The sequence below is a fragment of the Schistocerca piceifrons genome, chromosome 5, assembly GCF_021461385.2.
Source record: "Schistocerca piceifrons isolate TAMUIC-IGC-003096 chromosome 5, iqSchPice1.1, whole genome shotgun sequence".
NCBI lineage: Eukaryota > Metazoa > Arthropoda > Insecta > Orthoptera > Acrididae > Schistocerca > Schistocerca piceifrons.
This window is the reverse complement of record NC_060142.1, coordinates 251726004-251746548: the sequence shown is the minus strand read 5'-3', so window position 1 is coordinate 251746548 and position 20545 is coordinate 251726004. Positions and strand designations below refer to the sequence as shown.

General features: G+C 42.0%; 1 protein-coding gene across 1 annotated transcript in view; it reads left to right on the top strand.

Annotated features, from left to right (window-relative positions):
• Positions 1 to 20545, top strand: part of LOC124798546 (pickpocket protein 28-like) — a 276442-nt gene that overhangs the window by 70809 nt on the left and 185088 nt on the right. The window contains exon 5 of the mRNA XM_047261997.1: positions 7781 to 7929. Coding sequence (XP_047117953.1) covers positions 7781 to 7929 — 149 coding nt within the window. The remainder of the gene's footprint in view (positions 1 to 7780; positions 7930 to 20545) is intronic.

Here is a 20545-nt window from a genome sequence, read left to right as displayed (position 1 = left end):
TTAGAATAAGAATTTGAGAGCTTTGGAGGACTTAAGATCGAATAAGGCAGAAGGGGTAGATAACATTCCAGCAGAATTTCTAAAATCATTTGGGGAAGTGGCAAAAAAAACAACTATTCACGTTGGTGTATTGAATGTACGAGTCTGGCGACATACCGTCTGGCTTGCGGAAAAATATCATCCACACAATTCCGAAGACTGCAAGAACTGACAATTGCGAGAAGTATTGCACAAGGAGCTTAACAGCTCATACATCCCAGATGCTGACAAGAGTATTATACAGAAGAATAGAAAAGAAAATTGAAGATGTGTTAGATGACGGTCAGTTAGGCTTAGGAAAGCTAAAGGCACCAGAGATGCAATTCTGACGATGCAGTTGATAATGGATGCAAGCCTAAAGAAAAATCAAGACATGTCTAGTGGATTTGTCGACCTAGAAAAAGCGTTCGATAATGAAAAATGGTGCAAAATGTTCGAAATTCTGGGAAAAATAGGGGTACGCTGTAGGGAGAGACGGGTAACATATAATATGTACAAACGCCAAGAGGAAATAATAAGAATGGACGACCAAGAACGAAAAAAGGGTTTAAGACAGGGCTTTTGTCTTTCGCCCCTAATGCTCAATCTGTACCTCGAAGAACCAGTGATGGAAATAAAAGAAAGGTTCAGGAGTGGAATTAAAATTCAGGGTGAAAGGATATCAATGATACGATTCGCTGATAACATTGCTATCCTGAATGAAAGTGAAGAAGTATTACACGATCTGCTGAATGGAATGAACAGTTTAATGAGTACAGAAGATGTATTGAGAATAAATCGAAGAAAGACGAAAGTAATAAGAAGCAGTAGAAATAAGAATAGCGAGAAACTTAACATGAGGGTTGAAGGTGACGAACTAGATGACGTTAAAGAATTCTGCAACCCAGATAGCAAATGACGGACGGAGCAAGGAGGACATCAGAAGCAGACAAGTAGTGGCAAAAAGGGCATTCCTGGCAAAGTGAAGTCTACTAGTATCAAACAAAGGCCTTAATTTGAGGAAGAAATTTCTGAGAGCACAGCATTGTATGGGGTAGTGAAACATGCACTACGAGAAAATCGGAACAGAAGAGAATCAAAACATTTGAGATGTTGTGTTACAGACGAATGTTGAAAATTAGGTGGGCTGATAAGGTAAGGAATGAGGTTTTGGCCAGAATTGGAGAGGAAAGGAATATGTGGAAAACGCTGACAAGGAGAAGGGACAGGATGATAGGACATCTGTTAAGCTATCAGGCAATGACTTCCATGTTACTATAAGGTACTGTGGAGGGCAAAAACTGTAGAGGAAAACAGAGATTGGTGTACATTAGCAAATAACTGAGGGCGTATGTGGCAAGTGCTACTCTTAGACGAAGAGGTTGGCACAGGAGAAGAATTCGTGATGGGGCTGCATCAAACCAGTCGGAAGACTAAAAAAAAAAATCTACGGGTTAGTGGGGAGGGGTTGGGAGTCGCGGTTGGCGGTATGGAACGAGTAAGAAGGAAAAAAGTTAGGTAGTAATGTTATATGTTTGCAGGTATACGTTTTCCGCCTGATACACATTATAATCCAAGCGCAACAGTACCGAAGTGAAGATGAACAAGGGTATTTTATTTTAGCTCCTCCTAGCAGCGTAACACATTACTGTGGAGCAGATATTTCAATATTTAAGCAGACTGAAAACATGAACCTGGAAATAATCAGAAAGTAATAATTAGTTAACTAATTTCTCTAAAAAGTGGACTGTAGGTCCTTCACAAACGCTATCTGCGTATGCTGCAGGGTAGTATCAGGTAACATCGGGAGCATACAACAGTTGGATAAATGAAGGTCCCATCTATGTGAAGCGAGCAGCCACGTATGCACTGCACATTGAAAGTTAAAAAGGCAGCATTTGCTGCCTACATTGGATTGCACCTCAACGAAGTCTCAACGAAGTGATAGACCTGTCTTGGATCGAATAGCCGAGAGGGGGTTGTCTTCGAAACAAGCAGTGTCTTTTTGTGTGACGGTTTATTTCTATATGAGACTGAACTCCATCTCTTTCCAAATGAAACCGTTACTTCGCATACCTGTAGACGTTATTATGCTGATGATGTACCTGATGGTTTCTTCTTATAAGACGGCAACCCTCAGCAGCAAAAGGCTGCTCTTCTGGGCAAATATATTCGATGACAAATAATGTAATACATGGACTGTTCACCTCAGTCTACCAACCTGAATCCCATACATACTACACTCCTGGAAATGGAAAAAAGAACACATTGACACCGGTGTGTCAGACCCACCATACTTGCTCCGGACACTGCGAGAGGGCTGTACAAGCAATGATCACACGCACGGCACAGCGGACACACCAGGAACCGCGGTGTTGGCCGTCGAATGGCGCTAGCTGCGCAGCATTTGTGCACTGCCGCCGTCAGTGTCAGCCAGTTTGCCGTGGCATACGGAGCTCCATCGCAGTCTTTAACACTGGTTGCATGCCGCGACAGCGTGGACGTGAACCGCATGTGCAGTTGACGGACTTTGAGCGAGGGCGTATAGTGGGCATGCGGGAGGCCGGATGGACGTACCGCCGAATTGCTCAACACGTGGGGCGTGAGGTCTCCACAGTACATCGATGTTGTCGCCAGTGGTCGGCGGAAGGTGCACGTGCCCGTCGACCTGGGACCGGACCGCAGCGACGCACGGATGCACGCCAAGACCGTAGGATCCTACGCAGTGACGTAGGGGACCGCACCGCCACTTCCCAGCAAATTAGGGACACTGTTGCTCCTGGGGTATCGGCGAGGACCATTCGCAACCGTCTCCATGAAGCTGGGCTACGGTCCCGCACACCGTTAGGCCGTCTTCCGCTCACGCCCCAACATCGTGCAGCCCGCCTCCAGTGGTGTCGCGACAGGCGTGAATGGAGGGACGAATGGAGACGTGTCGTCTTCAGCGATGAGAGTCGCTTCTGCCTTGGTGCCAGTAATGGTCGTATGCGTGTTTGGCACCGTGCAGGTGAGCGCCACAATCAGGACTGCATACGACCGAGGCACACAGGGCCAACACCCGGCATCATGGTGTGGGGAGCGATCTCCTACACTGGCCGTACACCACTGGTGATCGTCGAGGGGACACTGAATAGTGCACGGTACATCCAAACCGTCATCGAACCCATCGTTCTACCATTCCTAGACCGGCAAGGGAACTTGCTGTTCCAACAGGACAATGGACGTCCGCATGTATCCCGTGCCACCCAACGTGCTCTAGAAGGTGTAAGTCAACTACCCTGGCCAGCAAGATCTCCGGATCTGTCCCCTATTGAGCACGTTTGGGACTGGATGAAGCGTCGTCTCACGCGGTCTGCACGTCCAGCACGAACGCTGGTCCAACTGAGGCGCCAGGTGGAAATGGCATGGCAAGCCGTTCCACAGGACTACATCCAGCATCTCTACGATCGTCTCCATGGGAGAATAGCAGCCTGCATTGCTGCGAAAGGTGGATATACACTGTACTAGTGCCGACATTGTGCATGCTCTGTTGCCTGTGTCTATGTGCCTGTGGTTCTGTCAGTTTGATCATGTGATGTATCTGACCCCAGGAATGTGTCAATAAAGTTTCCCCTTCCTGGGACAATGAATTCACGGTGTTCTTATTTCAATTTCCTGGAGTGTATTTGGAGGCCGAAAACAGCTTCGAGAAATAGATGGGATCAACTGTCAGTGAAGTCTATACGCACCACCATCAACAACAAGACGTCACTACATTGCTGCTTGTAGTGATCACGCCCCTTATACCGCCCTCCTTGCGTTAATGGAACGGGAAATAACCCTCGTAGTGGTACAATGGGAACTACCCTTCGCCATAGACCCGACAGTAGTTTGCAGAACATGCATGTCACTTGAGCTACACCTAACTGACACAAAACTGTTAGTAAATTTTATAAATGGTCTAAGTTTGAAAATAAACCCATAATAATATTAATACCTGAACATGAAAATTGAAGTACCGATTTTCAATAGTAACTGTACAAGGAGGCCAATGATGCTTATATAATTCGAAAGGTACTTTGCCATAAATGAACACAAAGAAACAATAATTTGTTTACCTTCTGTTAAGAGTATAAAACGGAAGTAGAAGTTTTCACATTCATGACACGGATGTTACATTCTCTATCACGCGTTAAAATCTCCCATACCTAAACATTGAAAACTGAAGAGCTACCAACCTCTGCCCTGCACAACGATCAGGTGCTATGGTAGAAATGACACATGCAAATAACAATATTTCGTGAAATCACATTCTATGGGCTATTATGTTTCCATGATTCACTTGCAGCTACAATACAACAAATGCTAGGTCGATGATGTTATCAGCAGTGATTTGGTTGGTTGATTTGTGCCGGCCGAAGTGGCCGTGCGGTACTGGCGCTTCAGTCTGGAACAGCGAGACCGCTACGGTCGAAGGTTCGAATCCTGCCTCGGGCATGGATGTGTGTGATGTCCTTAGGTTAGTTAGGTTTAAGTAGTTCTAAGTTCTAGGGGACTAATGACCTCACAAGTTGAGTCCCATAGTGCTCAGAGCCATTTGAACCATTTTTGGTTGATTTGTGGGAGGGGACCAAACAGCAATGTCATCAGTCCCATCGGATCAGAGAAGGATATAGGCCGTGCCCTTTGGGAAGTATCCCGGCATTTGCCTGAAGCGATTTAGGGAAATCACGGAAAACCTAAATCACAATTTGTCAGCAGTGAAAATCAACTCATCGTAGTAACAAAGTCTGTAAATAACGTTGCATGGTGGCGTCGTTATTTCGCTTACTTTTCTACACTGAAGCGCCAAAGAAACTGGTGTAGCTGTGCGTATTCAACTACAGAGATATGTAAACAGAGAGAATACGGCGCTGCGCTTGGCAATACCTGTATAAGACAACAAGTGTCTGGCCGCAGTTGTTAGATTGGTTACTTGCAGGTTATCAAGATTTAAGTGAGTTTGAACGTAGTGTTGTAGTCGGCGCATGAGCGATGGGACACTTCTCCGAGTAAGCCATGAAGTGGAGATTTTCCCGTACGACCATTTCATGAGTGTACCGTGAATATCAGGAATTCGGTAAAACATCAAATCTCCGACATCACCGCGGCCGGAAAAAGATCCTGCAAGAATGAGACCAACGACGACTGAAGAGAATCGTTCAGTGTGATAGAAGTCCAAACCTTCCTCAGATTACCGCAGATTTCAATGCTGGGCCATCAACAAGTATCAGCGTGCGAAATATTCAACGAAACATCATCGACATGGACTTTCGGATCCGAAGGTCCATTCGTGTATCCTTGATGACTGCACGACACAAAGCTTTACGCCTTGCCTGGGCCTGTCAACACAGTATTGGACTGTTGATGGCTGGAAACATGTTCCCTGGTCGGATGAGTCTCGTTTAAAATCGTATCGAGCGGATTCACGCGACGGGTATGCAGGCAACCTCATGAATCCATGGACCCTACATGTCAGCAGGGGATTGTTGAAGCTGGTGGAGGCTCAGTAATGGTGTGGAGCGTGTGGAGTTGGAGTGATATATGACACCTGATACGTCTACATACAACTCTGACAGGTGACACGTACGTAAGTGTCCTGTTTGATCACCTGCGTCCATTGATGTCCACTGTGCATTCCACGGACTTGGGCAATTACAACAGGACGATGCGACCTCCCACACGTCCAGAATTGCTTCAGAGTGGCTCCAGAAACACTCTTATGAGTTTAAACACTTCCGCTGGCCTCCAAAACGCCCACACATATACATTATTGAGCATATTTGGGATGCCTTGCAACTTGCTATTCAGAAGAGATGTCCACCCTCTCGTACTCTTACGGATTGATGGACAGCGCTGCAGGATTCATTGTGTCAGTTCCCTCCAGCACTACTTCAGACATCATTCGAGTCCATGCCACGTCGTGTTGCGGCACTTCTGCGTGCTCGCGAGGGCCCTACACGATATTAGGCCGGTGTACCAGTTTCGTTGGCTCCTCAGTGTGTAAGAATAACTGTAAGGAGAGTTGTTGCCATTACCATAAAATCTGAAGTAAGTTCCTAACTATTAATTTCCTGATTTTGAATAACGACGACTTCCGACACCTTTATTATGCGGAAACTTTTTTTTATGCCTAGAAGGAGAATGCCAACGGGTCAGAATGAAAGACGCAGAGTTAGACGGACACAATTTTTGCGCAAAGAAAATAATAGCAATGGGGACATTCATAACGATAATACGCCTGTTTTATTTAACGATCGTTATATTCATACGTGAGCGTCGAAAATTGAAGCACCCAGTTTTTAAATTAATTATAGCCTACAAAGAGGCGAATGAAACATACATAATCCGAAGATGTAGATGTACACAAGGGAAAAAGTCGTATGTATACATAGCCATTAGGACACGGAAAAGCAAGTAGACACACACACATGAAAAGTTTTCCTTTGTCTCTGATATTACTAACAACGTCTACCATGCGTGATATTCAGGTGATATGGTAGAAACGACGCACGAAAGTAACAACTTTTCATGAAGTTGCATTCTACGGACATTCATATTTAAATCTTACAGATAGTTCATTTGCAGTAACACACGTATACCGGACAGCTACAGTGCTGCGACTGCCACGTCGTTGACGATGTCGATGGTGGAAAACGAAACATTGTAACGAACCTGTCAGGGATAACAAACATTGTTTATTACAGTAGTTTCTTCCCTTGCTTTGCTCTAAGAGTAAACGGAACAAACTCTGTGTTCCTTTGCCGTCTTCACCTCGAAATTTAGAGTGTTCCTAATTTTCAGTATCTTCATTTTGAGTAGCTACAACACCCTTATTATAAGAAAACTATATTTGTTTTAGGCTGTGCCTCAAAGAACAACATTAACGGGTCAGTCTGAAAGACGAAGAGCTACAGAGACACATTTTTTGTAGAGAAAGTTATAGGAATAATGTAGAGATTTATAATGTTAATTCTATTACCGTTCGAAAGACACATAATTCCAAATAATTTTGAGAACTGTAATTGCAGTTTGATGAATTTACGGTGTAGATTTTGTAATCTTTACATTAGGATAAAGTTAATTTGCCGCCATTTACACAAACTTTATTTTTCAACGTAGCGTATCAAAGACTTCTTTCAAATGATCGAACAGTTAAAGATAAATCAAAGAATTAGCTCAATAATACACGTAGTTACAATGGAGCATTTGCCACTGATCTGTTCTGCGGCTAAAATTTCAGATACTTTAAAGTACATGACATTCGCCATCACAGATCAGGTCCACTGACGCAATTGGTCGAATTTCGACCTTAGGCGATACCAGTACATATGATTCTGCTTCTATGTTATATTTATGTGGTAGCATGTGTTCTACGCGTTGACGAAGTGTCATTGCATTTTCCACATAAGATTTTTTTTTCTTTCTAATTGTTTCTGTAATTTTTAGTTGTTTATGAAAACCAAGAATGTTTTCTCTCACCCTCCCCCCCCCCCTCTCTCTCTCTCCAACAACCACACCCACACACACACACACACACACACACACACACACACACACACAGAGAGAGAGAGAGAGAGAGAGAGAGAGAGAGAGAGGGAGAGAGAAATAACACTTTCTTCCCACCTAAAGAAAACTTGTTTTCTGTAAATAGAAAGAGAAAACTGAAAGAGTACAATGTAGAGTGAATACTTCAGTCAGTTGATGGAATGATAAAAACTTCATATAGTTGCCTTACTTTCAGGCTGCCCCAAAACTCGCACAAACACTCCTCAACTGCTCGTGGCATTCGGAAGACAACTGCTCGTGCCTTTTCGACACAGTTCTTACAGATGAAGGAATCTGCTTCACTTTCAACAGTATTGCCTACGACGACTTCTTCACGGACAAAGCGTAAGTCGGTTATCTAGTTCTCAATGTGAAAAAGGTGTTAATAATTCTCTTGGCCTTCTTGAATATATTGTCTAGCTTTAAAATATGTTGGTGGGCTTAAAGCAGCCTAAATAAAAGTAATGCAATTTGCAGAACACAAAGTTGAAATGTGCTACCTAACAGAATGCTGTTATGCATTTCGGAACAATGTTACTGTGGAGGCCTTTCAGACAAGAAATGTCCCCGGTTTAGTTACAAAGTTTCACATATAATTTACACAACCTTTCTAATGGCACCAACGATACAGATTAAAATAAAGAAAAATTATTTAATTCAAATTTATTTATATGTCCACCAAATAATATCATACATTCTTGTATAAAAAGGGAGTTTAAAGGTATTAAGTTAACGGAATTGTGAAAGCCACTATTCTGTGCTGCACGTTTCCGTTATATTCGAAAGAAACTCACGGAGTGAGGAGATGTTGTATTTAAGACACAAGGCGCTCGGAATGAGTAGGGTGCAAATCACAGTCTGTCCATTCCGATTTGGATTACCAGCGGTTTTCCTAAATCTTGGCCCTGCCTACACTTTCTCGTACCTTTTTCCAAGTTTGTCCACGAACACTCATAAGACTGTAACACAAATTCGTCTTCGAGTTAATTTTTCCAGCGACTCCGTTCAGTCATACATTTAATGCTCTCACGCTGTCTATTAAGAGAGCGGCTGTATTTCCGATCGTGCCATTGTGGCTGTATTTCTGCTTGGAGAGTCGGTCGTGCTTGTCCAGTATGTCATCGGCTCTGATTTTATGTTGATGTTGCGATATTTCAAAACATATTAGTTCTACGTTCTTTAAACCGATATATTTCCTTGTTCGATTCATTTGTGCTTACATAAAGGCAAGGATTTCTGGTCAGACGGATACAGAGTAATACTAAGATGTGCAGAGTATGCTGTAACGGGAATAGGATTCGTTATGAATAAGAAGGGAAGTCAGAGAGTGAATTCAGTGGTACGTTTGTTCTCAGCATAATCGACAGCAAACTAGCACCGACAACGATAGTTCTGCTATAAACGCCAACGGCGCAAGCAGAACATGAGGAGGTAGAGCAAGTGTATAAAGATATTGAAAGGAAAAATTCAGTACGTAAAGGAAGATGCAAATTGTCATGGATGATTGGAATCGGTTGTAGGGGAAGGAGTAGCCGAAATGGTTACGGAAAAATTTGGGCTTGGTACTAGGAATGAGAGAGGAGAAAGACTAATTGACTTCTGCAATAAATTTCAGCTTACAAGCGAATACTCTGTTAAAAAATCAGAAGAGGAGGAGGTACACTTGGAAAAGGCCAGGAGACACAGGAAGATTCCAATTACATTACATCATGGTCAGGCAGAGAGTCCGAAATCAGGTATTTGTATGTAAGGCGTACCCAGGAGCAGATATGCACACGCATCTCAATTTAGTAATGATGGAGAGCAGGCTGAAGCTTAAGGGAATGCTGATTATGGAAAAATCAGTATGCAAAGAAGTAAGATACGGAAGTACCAAGGAATGAAGAGATACGCAGGAAGTTTTCTGAGGCTATAGATATTGCGCTGATGAATAGCTCAGTAGGCAGTTCAGTTGAAAAACAATGGACATTTCTATAAAGGGGAATCACAGAAACTGGAAGGAAAAAGGAAGGTACAAGAAGGTAACTACGAAGAAACCATGGGTAATAGAAGAAATACTTCAGTTATCGACGAAAGATGGAATAAAAAGCAGTTCGTGGAGATTCAGTAATAGAGAAACACAAGTCACTTACACATGAAATAAATAGGAAGTGCAGGTAAGCTAAAGCGAAATAGCTACATGAAAAATGTGAAGAAATCAAAAAAGAAATGATTTTCCGAAAGACTGACTCAGCATATAGAAAAAGCAACTTTCAGTGAAATTAAAGGCAAGGATATGAACATTAAGAATCCAACGGGAATTCCACTGTTAAACGCAGAGGAGAGAGTGGATAGGTGGAAACAGTGCCTTGAAGGCCTCTATGAGGCTGGGAGATTTGTCTCATAACGTGATAGAAGGAGAAACGGGAGTCGATTTAGAAGATATAGGGGATCCAATACTGGAATCAGAATTTAAAAGAGCTTTGGGAGGCTTAAAATCGATTATGCCGATAGGAGGAGATAACATTCCGTCTGAATTTCTAATATCATTTAGGGAAAATCACAACAAAGCGACTATTCACTTTGGTGCGTAGAGTGTGTGACTTCCGGAAAAACATCACCCACACAATTCCGAGGACAGCAGGCGCCGACAAGTGCGAGAATTGTCGCACAATCTGCTTAACAGCTCATGCATCCAAGTTGATGGCAAGAATAGTATACAGAAGACCGGAAAAGAAAGTTGAAGATCAGTTAGATCTACAGCTACATCTACTTAGATACTCTGTAAATCACATTTAAGTGCCTGGCACAGGGTTCATCGAACTACCTTCACTATAATTCTATATTATTCCAATATTGTACACCTATATCTTTTCGTGCGAGCTATAGTTTCCCTTATTTTATTATGATGATCGTTTCTCCCCATGCAGGTCATCGTCAACAAAATATTTTCGCATTCGGAGGAGAAAGTTGGTGATTGAAATTTCGTGGGAAGATTCCGCCGCAACGGAAAACGCCTTTGTTTTAATTATGCCCACCCAAGATCCTGCATCGTTTCAGTGACATCTCTCCCCTATTTCGCGATAATGCAAAACGTCCCGCCCTTCTTTGAACTTTCTCGATGTACTCCGCCAATCCTATCTGATAAGGATCCCACACGACGCAGCAGTATTCTAAAAGAGGACGGACAAGCGTAGTGTAGGCAGTCTCTTTAGTGGATCTTTTACATTTTCTAAGTGTTCTGCCAATGAAACGCAGTCTTTGGTTGGCCTTTCCCATATTTTCTGTGTGTTCCTTCCAATTTAAGTTGTTCCTAATTGTGATTTCTAGGTATTCAGTTGAATTTACGGCCTTTAGATTTGACTGATTTATCGTGTAACCGAAGTTTAACGGATTCCTTTCAGCATTCATGTGGATGACCTCACACTTTTCGTTATTTAGGGTCAATTGCCAATATTTGCACCATACAGATATCTTTTTTTTTTTAAATCGTTTTGCAATTTCTTTGATCTTATGATGACTTTACTAGTAGATAAATGACAGCATCATCTGCAAACAACCCAAGACGGCTACCCAGATGATCTCAATCGTTTATATAGAAAAGGAACAGCAAATCGCCTATGACACTACCTTGGGGAACGCCAGAAATCATTTCTGTATTGCTCGATGACTTTTCGTCAATTACTACGAACTGTGATCCCCCTGACAGGAAATCACGAATCCCGTAACATACACTATGTGGTAAAAGTATCCGGCCACCTAGGTGAAAATGAGATACAAGTTCGCGGCGCCCTCCATCGGTAATGCTGGAATTCAGTATGGTGTTGGCCCAACCTTAGCCTTCATAACAGCTTCCATTCTCGCAGGCATACGGTCAATCAGGTGCTGGAAGGTTTCTTGGGGAATGGTAGCCCATTCTTCACGGAGTGCTACACTGAGAAGAGGTATCGATGTTGATCGGTGAGACCTGCCATGAAGTCGGCGATCCAAAACCTCTCACAGGTGTTCTATAGGATTCAGGTCAGGACTCTGTGCAGGCCAGTCCATTACAGGGATGTTATTGTCCTGTAACCACTCCGCCACAGGCCGTGCATTAGGAACAGGTGCTCGATCGTGCTGAAAGATGCAATCGCCATCCCCGAATTTCTCTTCAACAGTGGAAAGCAAGAAGGTGCTTAAAACATCATTGTAGGCCTGTGCTGTGATAGTCCCACGCAAAACAACAAGGGGTGTAACCCCCCACCATGAAATACACGACCACACCATAACACCACCGCCTCCGAATTTCACTGTTGGCTCTACACACGCAGGCACATGACATTCACCGGGCATTCGCCATACCCACACCCTGCCATCGGATCGCCACATTATGTACCGTGATTCGTCACTCCACACGTTTTCCACTGTTTAGTCGTCCAATGTTTACGCTGCTTACACCAAGTGAGGCGTAGTTTTGCATTTACCGGCATGATGTGTGGCTTATGAGCAGCAGCTTGACCTCCCACGTAACCGTCATAGTATTTGCAGTGGCCCCTGATGCAGTCTGGAATCCTTGTGTGATGGTCTGGATAGATGTCTGCTATTACACATTACGACCCTCTTCAACCGTCAGCAGTGTCTGTCAGTCAACAGACGAGGTCGGCCCGTACGCTTTTGTGCTGTACGTGTCCTTCACGTTTCCACTTCACTATCACATCCGAAACAGTGGACCTAGGGATGTTTAGGAGTGTGGAAATCTTGCATACCCAATGACCTGTCCACGTTCGAAGCCCGTGAGTTCCGCGGAGGGCCCCATTCTGCTCTCTCGCGATGTCTAATGACTACTGAGGTTGCTGATATGGAGTGCCTGGCAGTAGGTGGCTGCACAATGTACCTAATATGAAAAACGTATGTTTTTATGGGTGTCAGGATACTTTTGATTACATAGTGTAACTGAGACGATATTCCATAAACATGCAATTTCACTACAAGCTGCTTATGTGGTACAGTGTCAAAAGCTTCCTGGAAATCTAAAAATACGGAATCAATTTAAAATCCCTTGTCAACAGCACTCAACGCTTCGTGTGTGTACAGGGCTAGTTGTGCTTCACAAGAACGGTGTTTTCTAAATCCTTGTTGGCTGTGTCGATAGACCGTTCTCTTCTAGGTAACTTATAATGTTCGAACAAAATATATGTTCCAGAATCCTGTTGCATATCCTCGTTAATGATATGGACCTGTAATTTAGCGGATTACTTCTACTACGTTTCTTGAATATTTGTGTAACCTGTGCAACTTTCCAGTGTTTGGGTACGGATCTTTCGTCGAGCGAACGGTGGTATATGATTGTTAAGTATAGAGCTATTGCATCAGCATACTCTCAGAGGAACCTAATTGGTACACAGTCTGGACCAGAGGACTTGCTTTTATTAAATAATTTAAGTTGCTTCACTACTCCGAGGTTATCTACTTCTCAGTTACTCATGTTGGCAGCTGTTCTTTGTTCGAGTTCTGGAATATATACTTCGTCTTCTTTGTTGAGAGAATTTCGAAAGGCTGTGTTTAATAACTCTGCTATCGCTGCATTGTCGTCGATAGTATTTCCGTTGCTGTCGCGCAGAGAAGGCATTGACTGTGTCTTGCCGCTAGTATACTTCACATAAGATCGGAATCTCTTTGGATTTTCTGCCAGGTTTCGAGACAAAGTTTCGTTGTGGAAACTATTATAAGCATCTCGCATTGAAGTCCATGCTAAATTTCGAGCTTCTGTAAAAGATCGCCAATCTTGGGTATTTTGCGCCCGTTTAAATTTTGTTTGTTTTTTTTGTTTTTTTTTGTTTTTGTTTTTTTTGTTTTTTGTTTTTGCAATAGTTTTCTGGTCCGTTTTGTGTACCAATGAGGATCAGTTCCGTCGTTTGTTAATTTATTTAGTATAACTTTCTCAATTGCTGCTGATACTATGTCTTCCAATTGAAGCACATCTGGTCTACACTTATTCTGTTAATTTGGAAGGAGTGGAGTTTGTCTCTCAGGAAAGTGTCAAGTGAGTTTTCATCTGCTTTTTTGAATAGGCATATTTTTCGTTTATTACTGGAGGATCAGTTTGGCCTAAGGACTGGTAAAGCCAGCAGAGAGGCGCCTCTGGCGTTGCGGTTGACAATACAAGCAAGATCGAAGAAAAATCAAGAGACGTTAGTAGGATTTGTTGACCTGGAAAAGCGATAGAGAATGTAAAATGGTGCAAGATGTTCGAAATTTTGAGAGAAATAGGGGTAAAATATAGGGAAAGTCCCGGAATATAGCGGATGATTCAAAAAGAAAGAACAGATTTCAGTTGTTTAACACACACTATAAAAGACAGAAACGCTTCGCGCATGGCACTGGATAGCGGGAGGTTCAAAGTTTTAGACACATCTGCACTGTTGCTTGTGGCAGCGTGGTGATTACACCACACGAGAAGTCATGTTGTGTTTTGCAATTTGTGGGGAGTCAGTTCATTGTTCAAGTGCAACGTGCATTCCGCCGCCCTTCCAGCAAGAAGCGCCTCTTCACAAGTAGATTTATGACTGACATACAAAATTCTAGGAAGTTCGTTGCAAAGGGAAGAGCACTGGTCTGCCACGCACTTCTGATGAGAATGACGAGCGTATCCGAGAAGCGTTCACACGTAGCCCTCGCAAGTCCATAAGAAGCGCAGCCCAGACACTTCAACTTCCTCAAACAACTATGTGGCGTGTTCTGACACGACGTCTGTGTATGAAGCGTTACAAGTTGCAGTTACTGCAGAAAGGCGTCCCAGGGACCATACCACTGCATGCCGGAAGGCACTTTTTTCCGAACGACTCATGTTTTCGGACGGATCGAGGCTTCATCTATCGGGTCAGCTAAACCGCCGTAATGTAAGAATGGTTGGGGGGTGGGGGGGGGGGGAAGGGGGGGGGGGGATCACAAAATCCAGGCGCCGTCGTCCAGTATGAAAGAGATTCACTGCAATTGAAAGCGCTTTGTGCCGTTTCTGTTGACAAAATTAATGGACCCTCCTTTTTTTGAGAAAGTAAGTGTGAGAGGAATATCATATCTGGTCTTGCTGCAAAACTTGTTGTTTCCTCAACGTCAAGAAAATTCCAAGGATTTCATTCTTATGCATGACGGCGTCCCGCCTCACTTTCAGCTCGAGGTGTGGCGTTATATTAACGACATCCCCCCCCCCCCCCCCACAACGTTGGATTAGAACAGGTGGACAACAAGATCTTGCTCAATGGTTTGTGCCTCCGACGTCACCAACCTTCACACCTTACTATTTTTTTCTGTGGGGGTTGCAAAAAACAGTTTTTATCCCACCTACGGCAGCCACTCTTCAAGAGCTGCGAAATCGAATTGTTGAAGATGTTGATTCAATAAACAAGGGCCCGATGATACATGTGTGGAATGAAATGGACTATCGTTTTGATGTTTCTCATGCAAAGCATGGTGTTCATGTGAATATATTGTCTGTACAATTATAAAACTTTGAACCTTCCTCTGTCCTCTATCCACAATGTCTTTTTATTTTTCACAGTTTGTCTGTAATGAACAACTGAAATTTGTTCTTTCATTTTGAATCACGCTGAACAATGTGTACAAGAACCAAGAGGAAACAATAAGGCTGGAAGTCCAAGAACAAAGTGTTTCGATTAAAAAGGATGTAAGACAACGATGTAGTCTTTCGCCCCTACCATTCAATCTATTCATCGAAGAAACAATGACAGAAATAAAAGAACGGTTCAAGAGCTAGATTAAAATTTGTTGTAGTTAATGCAGATTAACGCAGCTAAATGACAGGTAACAACTATTTAGGGGACAAAATAAACTTATGCTTTAATCGCACAACACATATTAATACATTTGACTACCAAACCATATTACGTTGCCCCATCAACAAACACGGAACATGTATACTCCACAGAGTCTAATGCACTCTGCACGTCATATCTTGTGCGCCACTATGCACGCTGGAAAATGTTTGTTCACGTATCCCCAACACTCCCCCGTGAACAAATATTTTTCAGATACTCTACACTATACATCCGAGGTTAGACCATAATGTTTCACCAGCTTCTAAAATTTGTCCTTACTGAGAGGCTTGGTTAGGAGATCAGATAACATTGCTTCTGTGCATATATAACTGAGGATTATGTTTACCTGGTCCACATGATGTCTTATAAAGCGATGCCTTATGTCAATATGTTTGGATCTTACATTGGTGACATTATTTTTTTGCGAGTTTAATAGCTCCCATATTGTCACAAAATACGACTGTTGGCTATAATGTTGGAGGAGATTCTACTTCACTCATCAATGTACAGGTCCCAAGAGCGTCTTGGGTAGTGGAAGACACGGCCATATATTCAACTTCTACAGTACTCAAAGCAACTGTTCTTTGTCTCTTACATGACCATGATATGAATCCTCCCATTAGTCTAAAACAACTTCCAGTGATGGAGTGTCTGCTTTCCAGCTCATTGCCCCAGTCTGCATCACTGTACCCTTCCAAGTTTACATTTCCAGTTTTAGAATATTTTAACTTACAATCAGCAGTTCCATTTAAATATCTGAATACTCTCTTGACTGCCATCCAATGCTTTTCTCTCGGATCACTGCAAAACTTGCTTACTGTATTTGAGGCAAATGCAATGTCTGGTCTGGAAGTCTGTGCTAAGCACCGTAGACTTCCTACAGCTTCCAAATAGGGTACACTTTCCTTACATTTCTCGTCATCAGTTATTAGCAGTTATGCATTGTTTTCCATAGGAGTGGAAATAGGTTTACAATTTTCCATATTGAACTTTTCTAAGATCTTCCTTGTGCACAGAGATTAATCAAGCCATAATTCTTCTCTGTTGGCACTTCTTAGAATCTTCATGCCTAAGTATTGATTAATTTCCCCTAAATCATGCATATTAAATTCTGACCGCAACTGTTCCTTAAAAAAGTCCATCTGGCTTTCACTATGGGTAAAATAAAAAAAATATCTATCCATATGGCCATGAATGCAATTTCTTCATTGCTCCTTTTCTGATATATACTGGGGTCTGCCTCTGACTGTAAAATGCCTAGTTTTATCAAACTTTTATGCAAACATTTATTCCAGCAATGGCCACTTTGCTTTAATCTATATATGCATTTCTTCAAACGCCAAATTCTCATTTTCCCTTGATAAGGTCGCTTAACTTCATAAGGTGCAATCACATATATTTCTTCTTCCAGTCTTTCATTCAGGTAGGCTGTTTTCACACCCGTTTGATGAATTAATAAGTCTTCCTTTACTGCAAGAGCTAAAAGGTATCTTAATGATGAATACTTCACTACTGGTGAGAACGTTTCATTGTAATCTATTCCTTCTTTCTGGGAATATCCTTTAACTACCAATCTGGCCTTGAATTTTGGTGTTGAGCTCTCAGGATTTTTAATACTAAACACCCATATTGTTCTTGGTGGCTTTTTATTTTCAGGCATGCCAACCCATGCATATGTATCATTATCCACAAAAGATTGCAGCTCCTTTTCAATAGCCTATTTCCGAGCATTTGAACTTGCTAAAGCTTCATCAACTGTGATTGGTTCATTGTTGATTGTTTGGGCAGCATACATTTCATAATCTGGATATTCTTTTGGTTTTGCTATACGTGAATACAGCCTTAAACTGACTTCCTCTGTTGAATCTTCTTCTTCAATTTGAGTCTCAGGTAGCACATCAGCTTCCTCTTTATCCTCGTCTTCCTCTGTTTCAGCACTATCACACATTATGCTTGGTTGCATTACTGTATCATTTTGACTACTTTCCTTCATTTTATACTACATCTCTAATACTTACTATCTTCTTAGAGTCACAGGATTATAAAAGCTGTAGCCTTTTGAATCCTCACAGTAGCCAATAAAAATATATTTTTGAGCTTTTGCATCCCACTTTCCCCTTAATGGTTTTGGAATCTGAACCATGGCTTCACGTCCAAAGACTTTTAAGTGCTTTAGATCCAGTTTCTTTCCAGTCCGTACTTCATAAAGTGTCTTATGTCTCACAGTTTTGGTAGGCGATCTGTTAATTAAATACACTGCTGTTGACACAGCCTCTGCCCAAAAACACTTAGGTAGCTCAGCATCGCTTAACGTACTTCTTGCCTTTTCTACAATGGCTCTGTTGGCTCGTTCTGCAACTCCATTCTGAGAAGGATTGTAGCGAATGGTTGTCTGATGCCTAATACCTATTCCATTCAGCTGTTCCTTAAACTGTCTGTTTATATATTCTAATCCATTGTCTGATATAATAATTTTAATTTTCTTCCCAGTCTGTCTGTCAGCCATTTTGCAATAAACAACAAATACATCATTCACTTGATCCTTGCTACTTATAAAATAAACATGCATGTATCTAGAAAAATTATCTATGAATGTCAGTAAATAGAAGCTACCTCCTAAGGATTTATTCTCCATAGATCCACAGATATCTGAGTGTATGAGTTGCAAGACTTCCGTAGATCTGCTCTGACTCGATTTAAATGGCAATATAGCCTGCTTCCCTTGCAAACAACCTCACATTGAACATTATTCCTTCCATAATTTTCCATCCCAGTTGCCATATTCTTCAGTAAACTCACACTTTTCCTATTGAAATGACCAAGTCTCCTATGCCACAAGAAACCTTTTGCACCATAAACAGAGTGATTTGCTGTTTCAGTAGTATTTTGAACTGTATTTACTTTGTAAATACCTCTTACATTACTTGCAGTAACTACAATATTACCACAAGAGTCTATCACTTTGGCTCCCTCTATATCGAAGATAACTTTATTACCCTTCTTTACTATTTCGCTTACTGACAACAAGTTAGTTGCAATATTCGTTACATAATGTACATCATGAGCAGTAACAATTTCCTTTTCCCCATTCACAAGCAAATTAAGATCCACTTTTCCTGCGAGTTCATACCTTAACTTAAATCCGTCAACTGTGGAAATTCCAATGTCAGTCCTTGACTGAACATCAAACAAACCTGATGGAGCTTTGGTAATGTGCACACATGCTCCTGAATCTAGGAACCATTCTGCATGATCGTCACTCGCTTCATTAAAAGAGTAAAAAACAGAAAATGCCTTACCTTTATCAGTAGTCTTTCTCTCGGGGCTACTAGATTTAACATGCTTCTTTTCTTTTATACTTTTCGTTACACTTTTAAGCAATATATCCAGTTTTCTAGCATCTGAAACATCTTATTGTCTTCTTCGTCTTGTACTAGAGTATAAAGCCGAAAATGTTTCTTTTTCTGAAGCATTAGAAGCTCGTTCATTCTTCACGTCCTGTAGAATCTTTAACACTATCCGCTGTAATGGGTATTCCCGAACTTTCCAAACCCATAATCATTGGCGAATATTTCTCTGATAGTCCAGCTAACAATAAAGTTCCAATTCATTCATCAACAATTTCAAAACCAATATTCCTCAGACTATTGGAGATTGAAATTACTTTAGTCACATATTCATCCACGCTTTTACACTTATTCAAACTTAATTGCGTAGGCTTCCGCGGCCAGAGTCAGTCAACATAAAAGTTTTCTGGGTTTGGTACCGCGTCATAATGTAAAAACTACTGCTGCTATAGAAAAGCCAACGTTTCGGCCACGATTGCAGCGGCCTTCTTCTGGGTCTAATGGTGACCATTAGATCCAGAAGAAGGCCGCTGCAATCGTGGCCGTAACGTTGGCTTTTCTATAGCAGCAGTAGTTTTTACATTATGACGCGGTACCAAACCCAGAAAACTTTTATGTTGACTTATTCAATCTTGTGGTTATCAGCTCACGAAGTAATCCTACTTTTTCTGGTGAAACCACCATCTCCAAATGCGTTTTTCAGTTTGTCCCATACATCCTTTGCTGATGTAGCTTTTTCTATGTGAACATAATTCACTGGATGAATCAAAACGATTAGGTTTGATTTCGCCTTCCCATCGTTAGTGGAAAAACTTGATTCCGTAGGTGCCAATTTACCGTTTACGACGTCCCATAAGTCATCCAAGTGCAAATATGCCTCGACGACAAATTACCAGGTCGCGTAATTTTCGCGCCCTACAAGCCGCTCTATTTGCGGTATCTGTGTTGTACTCATTTTACAGTTATTTTCTTCTTCAGATAGCGTACTCAATCCAACTTTATGCGAACTTCCGCGCACCTTAAAGTTTATTATTTCGGTTTAACCCAGTAGCTGGGCCCATAACCTGCTGTAATTTATACAGATTAACGCAGCTAAATGACAGGTAACAACTATAAATTTATGCTTAAAAATAAACTTATGCTTTATTTGCACAACACATATTAATACATTTGACTACCAAGTTATATTGCGCTGCCCCATCAATAAACGCGAAGCTTGTATATTCCACAGAGTCTAATGCACTCTGCACATCGTACCCAATTCGGTCGCTGTGGCCGAGCGGTTGTAGGCGCTTCAGTCCGGAACCGCGCTGCTGCTACGATCGTAGGTTCGAATGCTGCTTCGGACATGGATGCGTGTGATATCTTTAGGTTAGTTAGGTTTAAGTAGTTCTAAGTCTAGGGGACTGATGACCTCATATGTTAAGTCCCATAGTGCTTAGAGCCATTTGAACCATTTGAACATCATATCTTGGGTGCCACTATGCACGCTGGAACACGTTTGTTCACATATCCCCAACAAAATTGAAGGTAAAAGGATATCAATTATAAGCTTCACCGATGACATTGTTAATCCTCAGTGGAAGTAAGGAAGAATTACAGGATCTTCTGAATGGAATGAACTGATTAGACTAATGAGTACAGAATGTGGCCTGAGAGTAAATGGAGGAAAGAGGACAACAATGAGAAGCAGCAGAAATGAGAACATTGGGAAACTTAGGTTATTACGAAGTAGACGAAGTTAAGGAATTCTGCTACCTTGGCAGCAAAGCACCCTGTGATGGACGATGCAAGGAGGACAAAAAACGCAGAGTAGCACTG